The sequence below is a fragment of the Heteronotia binoei genome, chromosome 20 (genome assembly GCF_032191835.1).
Source record: "Heteronotia binoei isolate CCM8104 ecotype False Entrance Well chromosome 20, APGP_CSIRO_Hbin_v1, whole genome shotgun sequence".
In the NCBI taxonomy this organism is placed as follows: Eukaryota; Metazoa; Chordata; class Lepidosauria; order Squamata; family Gekkonidae; genus Heteronotia; species Heteronotia binoei.
Genome location: NC_083242.1, coordinates 25479848 through 25496601, shown reverse-complemented (window position 1 = coordinate 25496601; position 16754 = coordinate 25479848). Strand labels below are relative to the sequence as shown.

The 16754-nt window shown below is 43.2% G+C and overlaps 1 protein-coding gene across 3 annotated transcripts in view; it reads right to left on the bottom strand.

Moving 5' to 3' along the window:
* Positions 1 to 16754, bottom strand: part of USP22 (ubiquitin specific peptidase 22) — a 172515-nt gene that overhangs the window by 87624 nt on the left and 68137 nt on the right. For all 3 annotated transcript variants that reach the window (XM_060260527.1, XM_060260528.1, XM_060260529.1), the window contains one exon: positions 12353 to 12454. In XM_060260527.1, coding sequence (XP_060116510.1) covers positions 12353 to 12454 — 102 coding nt within the window. The remainder of the gene's footprint in view (positions 1 to 12352; positions 12455 to 16754) is intronic.

Sequence of the window (16754 nt, the reverse complement as noted above, 5' to 3'; positions counted from 1 at the left end):
AGGAGATAAAGAAAGGCTTCCCTCAATTGGCTGAGGGCTCCTCCTTCTCTGAGGAATCAAACAACCACAGAGACTTAGACAACTATAATATATGTTTTACAGTTTACAAAACCCAGGAGGAAAGTAATGGTATTCTGAGAGGGCCAAGAAGTCCTCCTGTCCTCAGAGGAGAAGGACATAGAATCAAAGAGTTGGAAGGGACCTCCAGGATCATCTAGTCCAACCCCCTGCACAGTGTAGGAACACACATACATCCTCAGTGACCCCCTGCTGAATGCCCAGAAGATGGTAAAAACCTCCAGGATCCCTTGGCAATCTGGCCTGGAGAAAAACTGCTGCTTGACGCCAAGCTGTCAGCATTTCCATGGGTGTGTAAGAAGGGGCCACAAGAACTAAGCACTGATGCAACCCTTCACAGAATCAGCATTGCTGTCAGATGGCTATCTAGCCTCTGGTTTTTAAACCTCCAAGGAAGGAGAGCCCACCCACCACCTCCTGAGGAAGCCTGTTCCACAGAGGAAGTGCTCTAACTGTCAGGAAGTTCCTCCTAATGTTTAGCTGGAAACTCTTTTGATTTAATTTCAACCCACTGGTTCTGGTCCAGTCTTCTGAGGCAACAGAAAACATCTCCGCAACATCCTCTATATGACAGCCCTTCGAGTACTTAAAGATGGTGATCAATCATCTCCCCTCCAGGCTAAACATACCCAGCTCCTTCAGCCTTTCCTCACAGAACTTGGTCTTCAGACCCCTCACCATCTTCATTGCCCTCCTCTGGACACATTACAGCTTGTATATATCCTTCTTAAACTGTGGTGCCCAAAACTGAACAAAATACTTTAGGTGAGGTCAGACCAGAAGATACCATCACTTCATGTGATCTGGACACTATATTTCTGTTGATACAGCCCAAAATTGATTTTGCCTTTTTAGCCACCACATCACACTGCTGACTCATGTTAGTGTACAGTCCACTAAGACCCCTAGATCCATTTCACACATACTACTGACAAGAAAAATCTCCCTCATCCTATAATGATACCTTGGATTTTTCCTACCTAAATGCAGAACTTTACATTTATCCCTGTCAAAATTCATTTTATTTGTTTTACCCCAGTTTTCCAGCCTGTCAAAATCATCCTATATCCTATTTCTGTCTTCCACTGTATTTGCGACCTCTCCCACTTTAGTACCATCCACAAATTTAATAAGCGTTCCCTCTATTCCTTCATCCAAATCATTTATGAAAATGTTGAGCAAAACAGGACTGATCTTTGAGGCACTCCGCTTGTCACTCCTCTTCAAGAAGATGAGGAACCAATCACAAGCACTCTTTGGATATGATCTGTCAACTAGTTACAGATCCACCTAACAGTAACAGGATCCAAACCACATTTGTCAACAAGAACAGTATGTGGAACTTTATCAAAAGCTTTACTGAAATCAAGATAAACCATGTCTACAGCATTCCCCTGATCCAGAAAGGTAGTAACTTTCTCAAAAAAGGAGATCATGTTAGTCTGACATGACTTTTTCCTGAGAAACCCATGCTGGCTCTTAGTAATCACAACTATCTTTTCTAAATGCTCAAGGACTGACTGTTTATTTGTTCTTACACTTTTCCAGGTATATACATCAAGCTGACAGGTCCTCCTTTCTCCCCTTCTTGAAGATGGGGACAACATTTGCCCTTCACCAGTCTTCTGGCACTTCACCTGTTCTCCAAGAATTCTCAAAAATAATGGATAGAGGCTCAGAAATTAAATCCACAAGTTCTTTTAGTATCCTTGGATGCAATTCATCTGACCCTGAGGACTTGGTTTCATTTAAAGGAACTAGGTGTTTATATACTACCCCTATGCTGATCCTAGGCTGCAGCTCCCTTCCCTTATCATATGTTCTGTTTTTGCCATGCTGAGCACTGTTTCCCTCACAAGAGACGATTGAAGAAAAGTAGGAATTGAGTAAGTACCAAATGGTCATTCTCCCTTTGAGGTGGAGGACATCTTGTGGGACATCTTAAAGCAGTGTCCCTGGGTATTGGGAGGGTGGTTGCCACCTGCATTCTCCAGAATGTGTTGCAGGACTCCTCAACCAAAGGCTACATCAGCTGATTCGTAGATATTAATTTTGTTATGTTTAACGAATGCAGTTATGGAAGACCAGGTGGCCGCCTTGCACACCTTGTCAACTGAGGCCTGTCTAGCAAATGCTGTGTTCATGGCAACACTATGCATGGAATGAGCTGTAATACTGACTACTATAAGGTTCTGTTATGCAATATTTGATGGACCTGCTAATGGCTACACTCAATATCTTTTTACCTGTGTGTGGTGGAGAAATATTGATAAAAGTGCGAGCATCCTGCACACGTGTTCGGTCCTCTTAATATAGCATTCATCATTTGTCTAATGTCAAGAGCATGACATACCTTTTCCTTCGGATGAGAAGGATGCTGACAGAATGATGGTAAGAATATTTCCTGTGATCTATGGAATGTGGAATTAACCTTTGGTTTGAAGGTTTAATCTGTGCGCAGAACCACTTCTCTTTCTCAAAAACAAAGAGCTCAGACTTTACTCATAGAGCACCCAGTTCTGATACTCTCCTGTATGACATGATGGTGACTAGGAAAATGGTTTTCATTCTTAGACAGACCAGAGGAACCTCAGCAATGGTTTCGAAGGAGACTCTGGTTAAAACTGACAAGATGGTATTAAGCCTTCATGTGAAAAACTATGAGTTTGTGGTTGCTGGGACAGAGAAGTCCCTTGGAGAGAACAGAGAAAGTGAGAATGTTTTGAGATGCTCACTTCCTTCGCTTGAGGTAAGGCCAACACCAATGCCACAGATATCTTCTCAATGTAGCTGTTTTTAATCCAGATGATAAATCATCCTGTGGGAAAGAGAGGATGAACTTCACTTTAGGCGTCATAGGGTTCAGATGTCTTCTGCAGCACCAGCAAACAAAGGGCTTCCAGGTGGTATTGTAAATCCTGGTAGCAGGCTGTTTTCATGAAACCAGGGTGGTATTGGTCACCTGTAATGAATACTATAAGAGAAGCAGCCTCTCCCTTTCAACTTCCATGCAGTCAAACTGATCACTTTGGCTGAGGGTGACAAATCGACCCCTGATGTAACATGTCCTATGAAACTGGAAGTTAGTAGATCTTCTACTGACATCTCCTGAAGGCAAACCGAGTGTCAATAAGGAGCTACTACTAAAAGCGCTGCATTGAGATCCCAAATCCAACTGATCATCTTGGGAAGAAGATTGATCAGAGGAAAAGCAAACAGGGGTTCCCTCTGCCAGGAGACCATTAGGGTATCCATGGCCTCTGCCTTGCGATGGAATAATCTGAAGTAGAAATGGTCCAGTTGGTGTTTGCCAAAAAGGTGGAGAAGTCGACCTTTGGTTTCCCGAAGTAGTTGATGATTTGATGGAATATCTTCTTGCTGAGTGACTACTCCCCCGTCAGATTAACCAACAACTGAACCAGATCATCTGAATGTTGAGTGTCCCTATCACAGGGATGCCTGGTGAATCTCGGCCCATAGGAACAGACTGTATGCTTCCCTGTGTAGAGCAGAAGATTTGGAACCCCCCCTTTTTGTTGATGTAGGCTTTGGCAGAAGTGGAGAAATGCCATTTTGTTTGTGTTTAGCTGTGAGTTGAGTGGGGGGAAACTGTCCAGGCCTTGGCTTAGTCTCCTCCCCATTCCCCCTTTCCCTCCTGTGTGTAACCAGTGAAGGCAGAGAGAACAGGAAGTCCACCAGGGGTCTATTCCATAATGCTGCAGGAGGGTGGGCCAGTTCCTGGGCAGGAACTGCAGTTTATATTGTTAAGTTTTGGGTGGTAGGACAGTTCTGTCATCAGTTGGAGTTTGCAAGAGAGAGCTGTGCTCCTAGGCCAAAGGTGGTGGCCATGTTGGAGAGTATGTGCGATCTTCTCATCCAGAATAACTAAGTAAGGTGCCTGCCCTGAATACCATCTAGTTAGAAAGACTATAGAGAGGTCAATCCAGACTGAAAAATATACACAACCCTAAGGTTACAATCACTAAAATTACTTAATTATAATGTACTTCAAATAGTAATCACAAATAAGAACATGAATATGTTACAATAAAGTACAATTGCTGAGCAGACAGGTTAAAACAGATAAAAGGAAGTACTTCTTCACCCAAAGGGTGATTAACATGTGGAATTCACTGCCACAGGAGGTGGTGGCGGCCACAAGTATAGCCACCTTCAAGAGGGGTTTAGATAAAAATATGGAGCACAGGTCCATCAGTGGCTATTAGCCACAGTGTATGTGTGTATATAAAATTTTTTGCCACTGTGTGCCACAGAGTGTTGGACTTGATGGGCCGTTGGCCTGATCCAACATGGCTTCTCTTATGTTCTTATGTTCTTAATTCTAACGAGAAAACACAATAATAGTTCCAATGAAAGTAGAGTGCCAATGTACAGGAAGTGGACTTGGAACTCCTGCTTCGAAGATTCTTCTAGCAACGGTATACTCCACTTCTTATTTTCTTAATAAAGACAGCTTTAGTGAATGAAAAAAAGTTCCAATTCCTTCTTCTGCTTTACATTAGTATACAACCGATCCTTAAAGTACATTAAAAGAGGACACATAGTCTCAATAGTGATTTTTAACCAGCGTTAGCTCGAAATGGCTCAAGGCCGTTTCAAGCTAACGCTGGTTAAAAATCACTATGAAATGCTAGTTAAAAATCACTATTAATGTCAGTTAATAAAGTCGAAGAAGCATCTGAAGTTGTCTGGAATGGAATCTCCCCCATTGTATGGTGTCGATGGTTGATATCAGAAAGCTCTGCAGCTTGGCCAGTTGCATTAGGGAGCATGCTCTAGCTAACTTATGAAATCAGGTCCTTGATCTTTTGTGGGGGGTTTTTTTTGAGGGGGGGAATGACAAAAATAATAATGCTGTACAGACTATAATTACCCCTAGGTGTTCCAGACAATAAGATGGAGTTAGAAAACTCTTTTGTAGATTTACCAGGAAAAACCTGTAGAAACTGAGTTGTCTGAGAAATGTCCTGCTGAGATCTCTCTTCTGAGGGGGCTCTTATAAGAATGTAATTGAAATACAGATGGAAGTGAAACCTGATTTCTCACAAGCTGACAATGATAGTCACCAGCACTTCTGTGAATACCCGAAGCACCGACATCAGACCAGAGGGAAGTGATCTGAATTGGAAGTGTTTCTCTTCAAGCAGAAATATAGGAAATTCCTGTGACACATGAAAAAATTGGAACCTGAAGGTAAGCCTCCGTTGAGTGAAGAAGTCAGAGGTTCTGAAGGAGCTCTGCAATCGATCAATCTCTGCAATCTCCATTCTGAAGTATTTTGGCATGATAAATTAAGAGTTTTAAAACCTAGAATGGCTCCCCAATCTCTAGATCCTCTCTCCCTTCCTCTTTTTTGTGGCACCGGTCAGTTAGCACCTCTGCATACTGGAGACCTACCCGGGGGGGGGGGGGAGAAACGGGTCCAGGATGTTGGAGAGAAGAGATAGTGACCCACATTGGTTACCTCCCTGAGCAATCTGTGGTGCTGCTCCCACGTAACCCGAAGCCACGGAGGTTCCCTCCAGCGGGGTATATTCCTCACTGCTGACCTCCCATTTGCTTGTAATTAGCCAAAGTTATATAGTGCTGCTGGCTTAGACTTGCCTGTCGCAGTGTCCGGAGCACTCTGCCTCCTCTCCAACTGAGAGTACTACTCCCGTGGTGCTGCACTGGCTTTTGGCACCTTTTAGATTTCTGCTGCCTAATGGCTGGCTTGCTGGAGAGCCCACAACAAGCCTCTACAGGGCCTTGTTGGCTCCACAATGCCGGTTGATGTACAGAGCCTCCGGCTCCTCGGCCAATAGAAAGCCGTTGCAGCCCTCTACACCATTAAGTTAGCCCCAAGGGCTTTGGAACAGCAAGCTCCATCAATCTATAGTGTTGCTGAGGCAAAAACAAAATGGCTGACGCAGGGCAGAGAATAGCCCTCACTAGCAGGCCCTAGGAAAAATTAGAATAAGGAGGGGAAAGCAGCATAGAAACATGAAGAAAATGGCTGAAAATGAAAAGAACGGACAGGAAGTAAATAGAAGGTCTAAAGAAACTCTCTCTCACTCACATTTAAGAAAGACAGAATAGCATAGCCTAGCTGCTTTTCCTTCTGAGGCAGGAAAAGATCTGAAGTTGAGGGAGACTCCCATCAGGCACAGGAAGTGAAGAAATTTGTTCCTGCCTCCCTAAATGTAGAATGGGAATCAACCACAAGATGTCCTCTGCCTCAGAGGGAAAAACAACCTTCTTCTGGTATGAAGTCCTGAGTCCTCTTAGATCTTACCACACAAGTTGTTAATTGAGTATCATTTCTTTGAGGCTGATTTGATGGGCCTCTGTAAGAAATCAAGGACTTCTCAGTTACTGCGGAATGGCCCTTCCTGAGTCTGCACCTGAAGCCCCTCTCATTTTTGAAAGGAATTGTAAAGAACTGTCTTGTTTCACAGAGGACTTTATTGAATTGAATTTTCTATTTGGTTGAAATGTTGAGGACCACTGGATTTATGGGAGGCGGGACAGTTTTAGTGTTGTTAGCCTGTTCAAAAGGTTACTGTTTATGTCCTGGTTTTTTTTTTAATGCTATTAGCCACCTTGAACTTTTTTGGAAAAGCAGAACACTACTTGGAGCCCCAAGAGTCACATAAATTGTCTGACAGGCTTGATGGACTGAAGGCCCTATCTCGTTTTCCCATGTAACACCTCATCTATTAAAAAATCAGCCAATGTAAGAATGCACTGGAAATAATGCTCCATACTCTTAATTAAGGATAGCCTACTTCCACATAAACACACCTGACCACTACAGTCATTGTGGGAGGCCTTGCTTCAGGTGCCTCCACCATCTGAGATTTGACAAGTGGTAACTTGAGAATGGCCCTTCTCAGTCATGACATCAAAGTTGTGGAATTCCCTCCCCAGAGAGTTTATTTATTTAAGATTTCTATCCCGCCCTCCCTGCAAACGAACTCAGGGCAGGTAACAACATAGTCACACATTAAAAACCAGTCAAAGCATTAAAAACAATTACACAGTTTAAAACAACTAAAAGGTGATGAAATATAAATAAATTTGGGTATTTCCCTGTATCACTGACTTCTGTGAGTGGGTGAAGACTTTTCTGTTTTGTTTGGAGTTTCCTCACTGACTCACCTTCCAGTTTATGTATATGTGACTACTTGCCTGTTCTGTTGTGTTGTTTTTATTTGTTTTAAAATTTGCTTTGATATTCCAACTGCTCACCACCTTAAGGACCATGAACTGGGTGGAAAGGTGGCATAAACATGTTTTAAATAAAGACAAATATGCTAATATTTGGAAAGGTCAGTCTTCTTTTCTTTCTTACATTGAATTCTCATGTCAATCCTTGTTTCTTTTCCTTGTCTTTTTAACCTCTGAAGCTAAATCTCTGAATCAAATTTTGCCATAATTTTTTTTGCCTCTTCCCTATGTTTACAGGTAAGTTCAAAAACTTCATGTTTTGAGAACAAAGTAAAAGCCACAAGTTTTCAGTTATTGTTATACATACCTTGATACTCTATAATTTAATATGCCAACACAAAAGCTAGAAAATGACAGACACAGAAATGATGAGTCGGGGTGAAGGGGCATTTCTGTCTAATAATACTTAAGATTAAACAGCTATGCTGTGGACAAGTTCTGATATCTGCAAAAAAATTTACAAACACAAAAATGACAGCTTTCCAGATAGCGGCCACAGTTGCACAGGTTCTCTGCAGATTTGTGAGGCACATGAGTCAGTGTGAAAAACACTCTGGGAGAGTTCTGAAAGCAGGTACATATTTATAAACCATTTGGGGAGCTGAAGGACAATTCTGAAGTACTTCTGAGGAACTTAGAGTACTTCTGGGGAAGATGTCAAATCTTTTCCCTGACAAACATAACTTAAACCTACAAGTCTTGGATACTTTGACTGTTAACACTTTTAAAATTTCAATGCATACTCAAGACGTCAACAGGAGATGCAGGAATATGAAGATCAGTCATTTCCTTCTTCCACTGAGTTTCAGAAGCCTCTTTCCTCCTCCCTCCTCACAGAGACAGAGAATAGCGCACTTGGACATCAAAGTAAAAAACAAAACTTTTTTTTTAGGGGGGGGGATCCTGGAACGCCTTTAAGGGCCAAGCATAGCTACTCTGGGGGAAAAAATCACTGTCCAGAGATTTCTGTATTTTATCAAAACACAGATTTGTCCCAAAGTATCCATTTGGCTGAGTGATTCACAGCTTCGTTTTCCTCACAACACCAAAAATACACCATGCAAAACACCACAAGTCTCAAAGTAAGCTAGCAGCAAGTCAAATTCCTCACTCCCACTGAGCGCTCATTCCCAGGGTACAGAAACAATTTCAAGTACACATGCCTCAACAGTACCATTAAAGTACTGATGCACATTCTTCAACATTCATTTTCTATTCCCTGCTCTCACTTTCTTGATGTCACAGTATCGCTGCATAAACCCACAATTATGATGCAGTTGTTGGGGTTTGGGGAGCACTATTTTGGCAGTAAGGTGTGTTGTGGTGGTTAGAATGAAGGACTAGGACCTGAGACAACCAGGCTTGAATCCCTTCCTCAACCATGGAAGCCTGTCAGGTGGCATGGAGCTCCTCACAATCGCTCAGCTTAACCACACTGACAAGGTAGTTGTTGTGAGGATTGAGTTGGAGGGAGGGGAAACAATGCAAAAAGCTGCTTTGGGTCCCAAAGCAAGGAGCAAAGTGGACTATAAATAATTTTGTTTACAGGGGACTAGAAGCAAGATCGGAAACATGCACTTTGTATGCCATGTCTCTGAATTTCTTTTGCAGGATCTGGATTATAGAAGTATAATACTAATGAGCTATGTAAGTGGCGCCTACAACTAAACACTGTACAATATGAGTTTTAAAAGGACAGGCCCTGCTCACAGTCTCACCAGCATAGGGAAGAGACTGAAGCAGAGACCAGTTAGGAGAGTGAGGCCTAGGGGGGAAATGCTTTTTAAAAAAATTATATGGTACAAACAATGTCTAAACATCAGAAGGGAAGGGAATTCCAAAGAAAAGGAACTGAAAGAGAAAAGGGATGAAAACAAGAAGTAGATGAAGAAACCAGAGGAACAATGAGCCAGCAGAAAAGAAAATCTGAAGAAAAGAGGACAGATAAGCAGAAGCAATAAAATGTAAATATTAGAAAGCCAGGAGCTTAAGGTGAAACACTGGGAGGGGAAAGAGCAGAGAAGATGAATGTGGAGATCAAGGTTTAAACAAGCAAGTTATTGTGCAGAGCACTGAGGAGTGAAATAACTGCAAAGTGACACTGCAAACTGGGCAAGACCTCTGACTTTGCTCTGAAGCTCCACACAGTTAAATCTAAGAGTAAAGCTGTTTCTGAACCTTCCCAAATCTCACAGGGAAAATGGGGCTAATGGGATAGAGGCCTCCCCCTCACACACAAATCCAGTGGGCATTCAATTTATCCAGGTTTTGGCAGGAGGAAGAAGGTGGCATCACCTGAATTAGGATCCTACTTCTCCCGGGAACTTTAGTAAATCACATATATTAAGGGGTAGTATATGTGCATGACAGAGAGGGTGTGTCTATGTGGCTGAGAAATGCCAAGTTAAAAAGAGGAGCAATACACTGTAAAAAAAAAGATCTGAAAACCTGTTACTTCTCCATGCAAAACAGATATGGATTTCTTTCAAAACTAGGCATGACTATTCAGCCCTAATGGGATGGGGGGGCAACTTCTGGCCAAGGCTCCATCAGTAATGAGTAAGTACATTGTGTCATGCTGCAAAGTGAGCTAGAGGGAAGTTGACATTTTGTAATCTTTTCACATAAAACCAGCATCTCTGCTACAGCAACAGTCTGGATGACCTTGGGAAGTTTTTGCTTCTCTCAGGTCTCTCTTCTCTCTCACCAGCACCATCGTTCCTCTGCTCCTCCTTGCAAACAGCTCATGGGGTGTGCAGACCCTGCTCTGCCCATCCTTCCTGGGCACTGCCAACTCCTGGAGGGGGTTACTTCTTCCTTCCATTAGGGTAATGCGCTGCCACCCCCTGCCCTTTAGGGGGGTGGTTTCCTGCTAGGAGGGACAGAGCTCCTAGGTCCCCTTCCCAACCTGAGGTCCCACCTCTATGTCCTTCATTACCCAGAACCTGGTCACCAAAGGGACCAATTACAACTCTGGTGCTCCCCTGGAGAAATAGCCATGTGCACACAGACTGCTTTCCTCCCACCCAAGAGCCCCTCTTGCACTAGTGTGTCCAAGATGATGGGGGATCTGGGTGGAACAGAGACTGAGAACCAACCTCCAAAGTAAAAAAAAGATTTGTTGGAAAGAAAATATTTATAAGCATCCTTAAGCATAGCACTAGAACAGCAAACATTTCAAAAGAAAATTGGTCATAAATGCAATGAATCCCCTTTCCCTGTTCTAGACATACCCTAACAGATGTTAAAATAGGGCAGGTTCTAATAATCTTTAAAAGTTACAAGGTTCCTGTCTACATCCCATTACCTGGGAGACCACATGGTCAGAAGAAGATGGCTGCATGATTGCAGACCAGAGCATAACGTCCTCCTCAGCCAAGCATCCCAAGGGAAAAAAGAGACCAACTTCTCCTTGCACTGAAGTTTTCTTAACATCGTCTCCACCCATTGTACTTCACTCCATCTACTCCCTTGAACTGGTCTGCCCAAGTTGCAGGTGCATCCTGGGAGCCCTCCAGGAATCACCAGGAGACCTCCTAGCACCAAGTTCCTTAGCTGGTTTTCCTACCAGGCCCATTAACACATGTATATGTGTAATCTAGCAGGCCACTGAACTTCCCTCTTGCCACTTCCAGAGAGAAATCCCCCCCCACACGCTTTTAAAACTCAGGGGAGGGGTTCCCCACAGGGTGGAAGAAAAATGTCCATGAACCACCCACCTCCTGTTAAGAAGAGGAGATTGGATTTATACTCCACCCTTCACTCAAGAGTTTCTGAACAGCTTATCATTGTCTTTCCATTCATCTCCCCACAAAAGACACCCTGTGAGGTAGGTGAGGCTGAAAGAGCTCTTGAGAGTGGGGAATTGAACCCAGAACTCCAGATTAGAGACCATGCACTTAACCACTACACCAAATTGACATTAGGAGTGTTGTCTTTGGAGTGTTCTCCTGAATGTTCATCGTGCTTAAGTACAAAATTACAGACATAACCAATGCCTAATGCAAGTTTGTGTAGTGCCTATGCAGGACAGAGGAGCAGGATGACACTCAACTGCTCCAGAGCTACCTGACCCCTGCATGCTGATCATCATGGTCAAACAAGGGCTGAAGTATAGGGGGCCCAGTGTAAGCAGGTCCAAATTCACATGTTTGTTTACCGCTCCCTGCCACCCAATCCAATGACAAGGGGTAATGCCCATACAGAACTGGGTAACTGAAATGCAACTGCAGGCACGCTGATGTCAGATAGACCCTGAGACAGGCAGATCAATGAAATACCAACTTCTCTCGTTTGGAGGTCCTACACTGTTAAGTCTCTCATCTGCATATTGCTCCGGAGGTTGACCATTATTTGAAGAGGGTCCAAAAGTCACATAATTTAAACACAAATCCTCCCCTTTTCTGTCTATTTCAAGTCATACCTGTATTTTAAAAATAGCTGCACTGCATGCCTAGAGCGAACACACAAATGATTAAAAGACGGTAAATGTATAAACTGACAAATTGTATCAACTGTGAAGAAATGAGAGTCTGAATAATTCTCTTTGAAGTCCATGATATACTGCAGCAATTGAGAGGGGGGAGAATATGTGCATTTGTTCCACTTTGCTAATGGACTTCTGAAGTCCTCAAATGAGCAAGAGGTCTGACTTGGCTGCACAATTTGTTCCAGCATCAGCTCACTGGTGACGGAGTCTATGGGAGCTGAAACAGGAGAAGCAAGGTTCTGAGGGCTCTTTGGCTTTTTTGCCCACTGGCACCCCTTCAGACAGGTTAGTTAAGTGGCAGCAACATTTTCCTCCCATGAGTTAGTGTACGTGGTACTACCCGTGTTCTGCCTGAAGGCTTCTGATAGAGATTCACACTCTTCCATCCATCCTTCTGTAATTTTTAACACTGGAGTCAAAAGCACAATCACATCAAACATACAGAGCAGATCACAAAACAACAGATATTCCTTTAAATGCCTGAAGGGGGGAAGAAATAGTTTCCATGAAGCATGGATTCACAGAATGGGGCAGAAAAGCTGGGCCTCCCCTTACCTATGGTGCAGTTTGTAGTTATTTTCCTCCGTTTGGGGTTGTGTCGAAGCAGCTCTAATTCACGTTTGGTTGGCTCCCATGTTGAATACTTCTCTCCAATACCTGATCGGTCAAAAAGGGGGAGAAAAAATTATTTTAGGGGGGCTGTTTAGTAAAGGTCAACAAAGGTACTACTTTGCAACATAAGCCATGCTGTCCATTAAGTTGGGTTTACTGACACATCACAGCAACAGTCAGCTTGCTTCCCCGCCCCTATGGTTCAGAAAGGCAGCAATTGACCTTCAAAATATATTCCCCCAAACATGTGCTAAAACACACACAAAAAAACAGCTGCTTGTATAGAATTTCTATCTGTTTCCAAGTGAACATTCTCTCTCTTCTCCCCCATCCCCAACAGTGGATGGTGGGTGGGGGGGACATCTTCCAATTAAAAAGCACCACAGCAAATCGCTCTGCATGCTGGAATTTGATTTAAGCATTCACCAATTTTGGGGGGATCACAGAGGTCATACTGCCAGATCAATAATGTGCCTTAAGACTAAATCCAGAGAGCCCCCCCGCCCCCCCCCCCCCACTGTGGTTGACTGTGCTCAGATCAATATGGCAAATACTGTAAAACATAACAGAAATCCAACTTACTGGGCAGCAGTACATTTATAATAGAGACAATTCAGAATCAAGTATACAACCAAAGTTATTACTAAATAAGAATATTCTCCGTTTGTGTTTATGGATGTACCAGTGAGAAGTTCCTTATCACCTTAGGGCTTTCAATACAGACTTAATGACAGCAAACATGGGTCAGGATCTAAATAACCATAACAACAAAGGTCTTTCAGATTTGCTTTCTACACCAAAGAACACCATTGCACGTACTGCAAAAGATGCTTCTGAAACTCAGAAGAGTTTCAAAAGCAGTTCTGCAATATAGCATAGTACTCATCTCCTCAAAGAGAAGTAGTTAAAAAAATTCCACTGGTCAAAAACCCTCTGGGATAAATCTAAGCAGCTCTCTGGATTCAGATCACTACCTTTGGTAAGCTACAGTTTCCTGAAAAATAGTGCACTGGTTTTAAGCTCTTAGGCCACTGCCTGTCAATGAGAACAAAAATAAGATGCTGCCTCAAGAGTTAGAGCTGGAATTTGTCATCCAAACAAATCAACAATGCCTGAGAAAAATGGTCATTCAGTTTCCAGGCAGGGGAAGAAGTAGGTCATTTGAAAAGAGGTTAGCAAAACGGATTAGAACAACAGACCAGACATCCTTCCATCTGAGATACTTCCATCTGAGATACTAAAGAGAGCAGTAAAGATCTGGAAAGTGACCCAGTGAGGAGAATGCTGGCCGGTGACTTTTAATCATAAAAGCATTTGGACATTACTAAAAGACACTATTGCAAAAACGAGGCTATGACTAAATTGCATCTCATCTTGTTCTGTACAGAATGCACAGTTGAAAGAAGCACTACAGAAAAGTGACCAAGCGTGTGCCTTAAGCAAAGGAGAGAATAACAGGGAGGGATAGATATGGGTAGAGGGAGGCACGCAATTTGCAAGATAATAATCATTATTTGATCTTTCCTTTTTTTTAAAAAAACCTGCTCTTATCAAGTATTACCCATCTAGCACATTTCATAACAATTTTTACCACAATGGTATGTTTCACATATATGCCACTTCAAGTTGCCATTTTTAATGGCAGAATACACTGCCCCTACCCTATCCCACCAAGAAGTCCAAATAAACAAATAAATATGAAATTTCCCCATTTTAAGTTCAACAAAACCGAGATTTTGTTAACAGAACGGGGAGCAACTTTTCCTCTTTCCTTAAATACTGACATCCTTGCTTCCCTTTCCACTGCTTTCAGCATAATTCTGAACACTGTGGGGGAGGGGGCCCCAGAGAATATCACCTAGACAAATAAGGGAGAAACTGGTCCATGAGCTAGTGCATTAAATTCATTATCTATTTGTAACAGTGAATGAAACAGCATTACAAAGACAAGCATACAACAAAACTACTTCTTCTTTGAAACTTCAAAAAAGCTATCTCGAATGCCTATTAACATATACCACATATACTACAGGAACTCAAGGGGTCCCATAAGATATTATTGGTTTAACCATCAAAAAAACCCTATAAACCCGTCACTGCAACTGGCATGACAGAATCAATGTTGTGAGGACTATCAACAAGGCTGATTAAGAGGATCACGAGACAAATTAATAAATAAACATAAAGCATGATGGGGAAAAAAGATATTCAGATTAAAGCCCCATCTCTACATGCACGCATTTGCTTAATTTTATGCATATAAGTCTTGAGGTCTCTGCAAGCGCATCATGTTAAATATGAATGCAAGTTGTTTAGGTTAGTGAGCCAAAAAGTACATCAGTGTTCAGGAGGTAACCACATCTACATGCACACACACACACAGGGTTTAAACAAACAGATCTGACTGCTTCATAGGAGAGGGGGTGATGAAACTGTCCAGTCTTAAGAAGCAAATCATACATACAAGGTAAGTATTCAGGCAAGCGTTGAGGGCAAAACAGACAGAACACCTGTTGCCTAGGGACCCTCTGGTGTACAAGAAAGTACAAATTTCAAATAAAGTTTTGCTCAAATTTTTAAGAGTTCAAGCTATACTTTAATAGCATGTAGTCTCGTTTTTAAAAAAAAAAAAAAAAACAAAGCAGGGACTAAGCACACTGAAGGAACACTGACTGTTGCATTAAATCAGATATTCAGTCACCCTCAACACATTCTCTATTTAGGTATAAAAATAGTGATGGCAACATTAGCTACGGCTGTTTTCTTCCTGGTAACATTTTGACTACAGCTGAATGAGCCCAGGGGGCTTTGACTTTTTTCCCTTCAAACTGCTTGGGAAATACCCTCAATTTCAAAAGGTGGTTTGTCATGTTGTGGTTGCTGGGGGGGGGGGCACATTCAAGAGACACCAAAGCCCCCCTGGGGATAGGGAATCAGCTGCTTGGCTCTTGGCACCCTAGCCCATCAGTACTAATTGGTCCGAAACCAGGATCATAGATGCTATCACAGTCTGAGAATGATCCATGGTCCTGCTCAGTATTTCATGATTAGAGATGGTGGCTCAATGGCAGAGCATCTGCTTGGTAAGCAGAAGGTCCCAGGTTCAATCCCTGACATCTCCAACTAAAAAGGGTCCAGGCAAATAGGCGTGAAAAACCTCAGCTTGAGACCCTGGAGAGCCGCTGCCAGTCTGAGAAGACAATACTGACTTTGATGGACCCAGGGTCTGATTCAGTAGAAGGCAGCTTCATATGTTCCCACCCCCATAAGAGGATGAGACATTAAAATAATGATACAGCCAACCCTCCAAGCTTTCAAGGATCAGCTTCACATACGTATATATCACCCTGAGAGCTTACGAAAATACTATACACATGCTAATCTGGGTGGAAAGCTGGCGCAGAAACATTTTAAATAAAAATACAATTAATATATCCTAACAACAATCCTTTACCTTTGCTCTGTATCTTCAGTTAAGGGCCGAAGCAGGCAAGGGGGAAGGCTTGATTAAGCAACACAGCAAGTCCACGACTGTGCTATGAACTAGGGATGCCTCTTGTCTCAAATTTTACCTCTATATGGAAACATTCTCCACCTTCAGTGCTTTAATGTTTTTTAACTGATAGAAGAGCAACCCAGGCTTTATCTCCTTAGGCAAATCAAGACGATGATCACAAGCAGGTTCAGCTCACATGTAGGTTCAACTCTCCATTTAAGACATGAAGAAGAAGAAGGTATTCGATTTATATTCCGCCCTCCACTCCAAAGAGTCTCAGAGCGGCTCGCAATCTCCTTTCCCTTCCTCCCCCACAACAGACACCCTGTGAGGTGGGTGGGGCTGGAGAGGGCTCTCACAGCAGCTGCCCTTTCAAGGACAGAGTCTCAGAGCGGCTCACAATCTCCTTTCCCTTCCTCCCCCACAACAGACACCCCGTGAGGTGGGTAGAGCTGGAGAGGGCTCTCACAGCAGCTGCCCTTTCAAGGACAGTCTCATAAGGGCTCACAATCTCCTTTCCCTTCCTCCCCCACAACAGACACCCCGTGAGGTGGGTAGAGCTGGAGAGGGCTCTCACAGCAGCTGCCCTTTCAAGGACAGTCTCATAAGGGCTCACAATCTCCTTTCCCTTCCTCCCCCACAACAGACACCCCGTGAGGTGGGTGGGGCTGGAGAGGGCTCTCACAGAAGCTGCCCTTTCAAGGACAGAGTCTCAGAGCGGCCTACAATCTCCTTTACCTTCCTCCCCCACAACAGACAGCCTGTGAGGTGGGTGGGGCTGGAGAGGGCTCTCACAGCAGCTGCCCTTTCAAGGACAGAGTCTCAGAGTGGCCTACAATCTCCTTTACC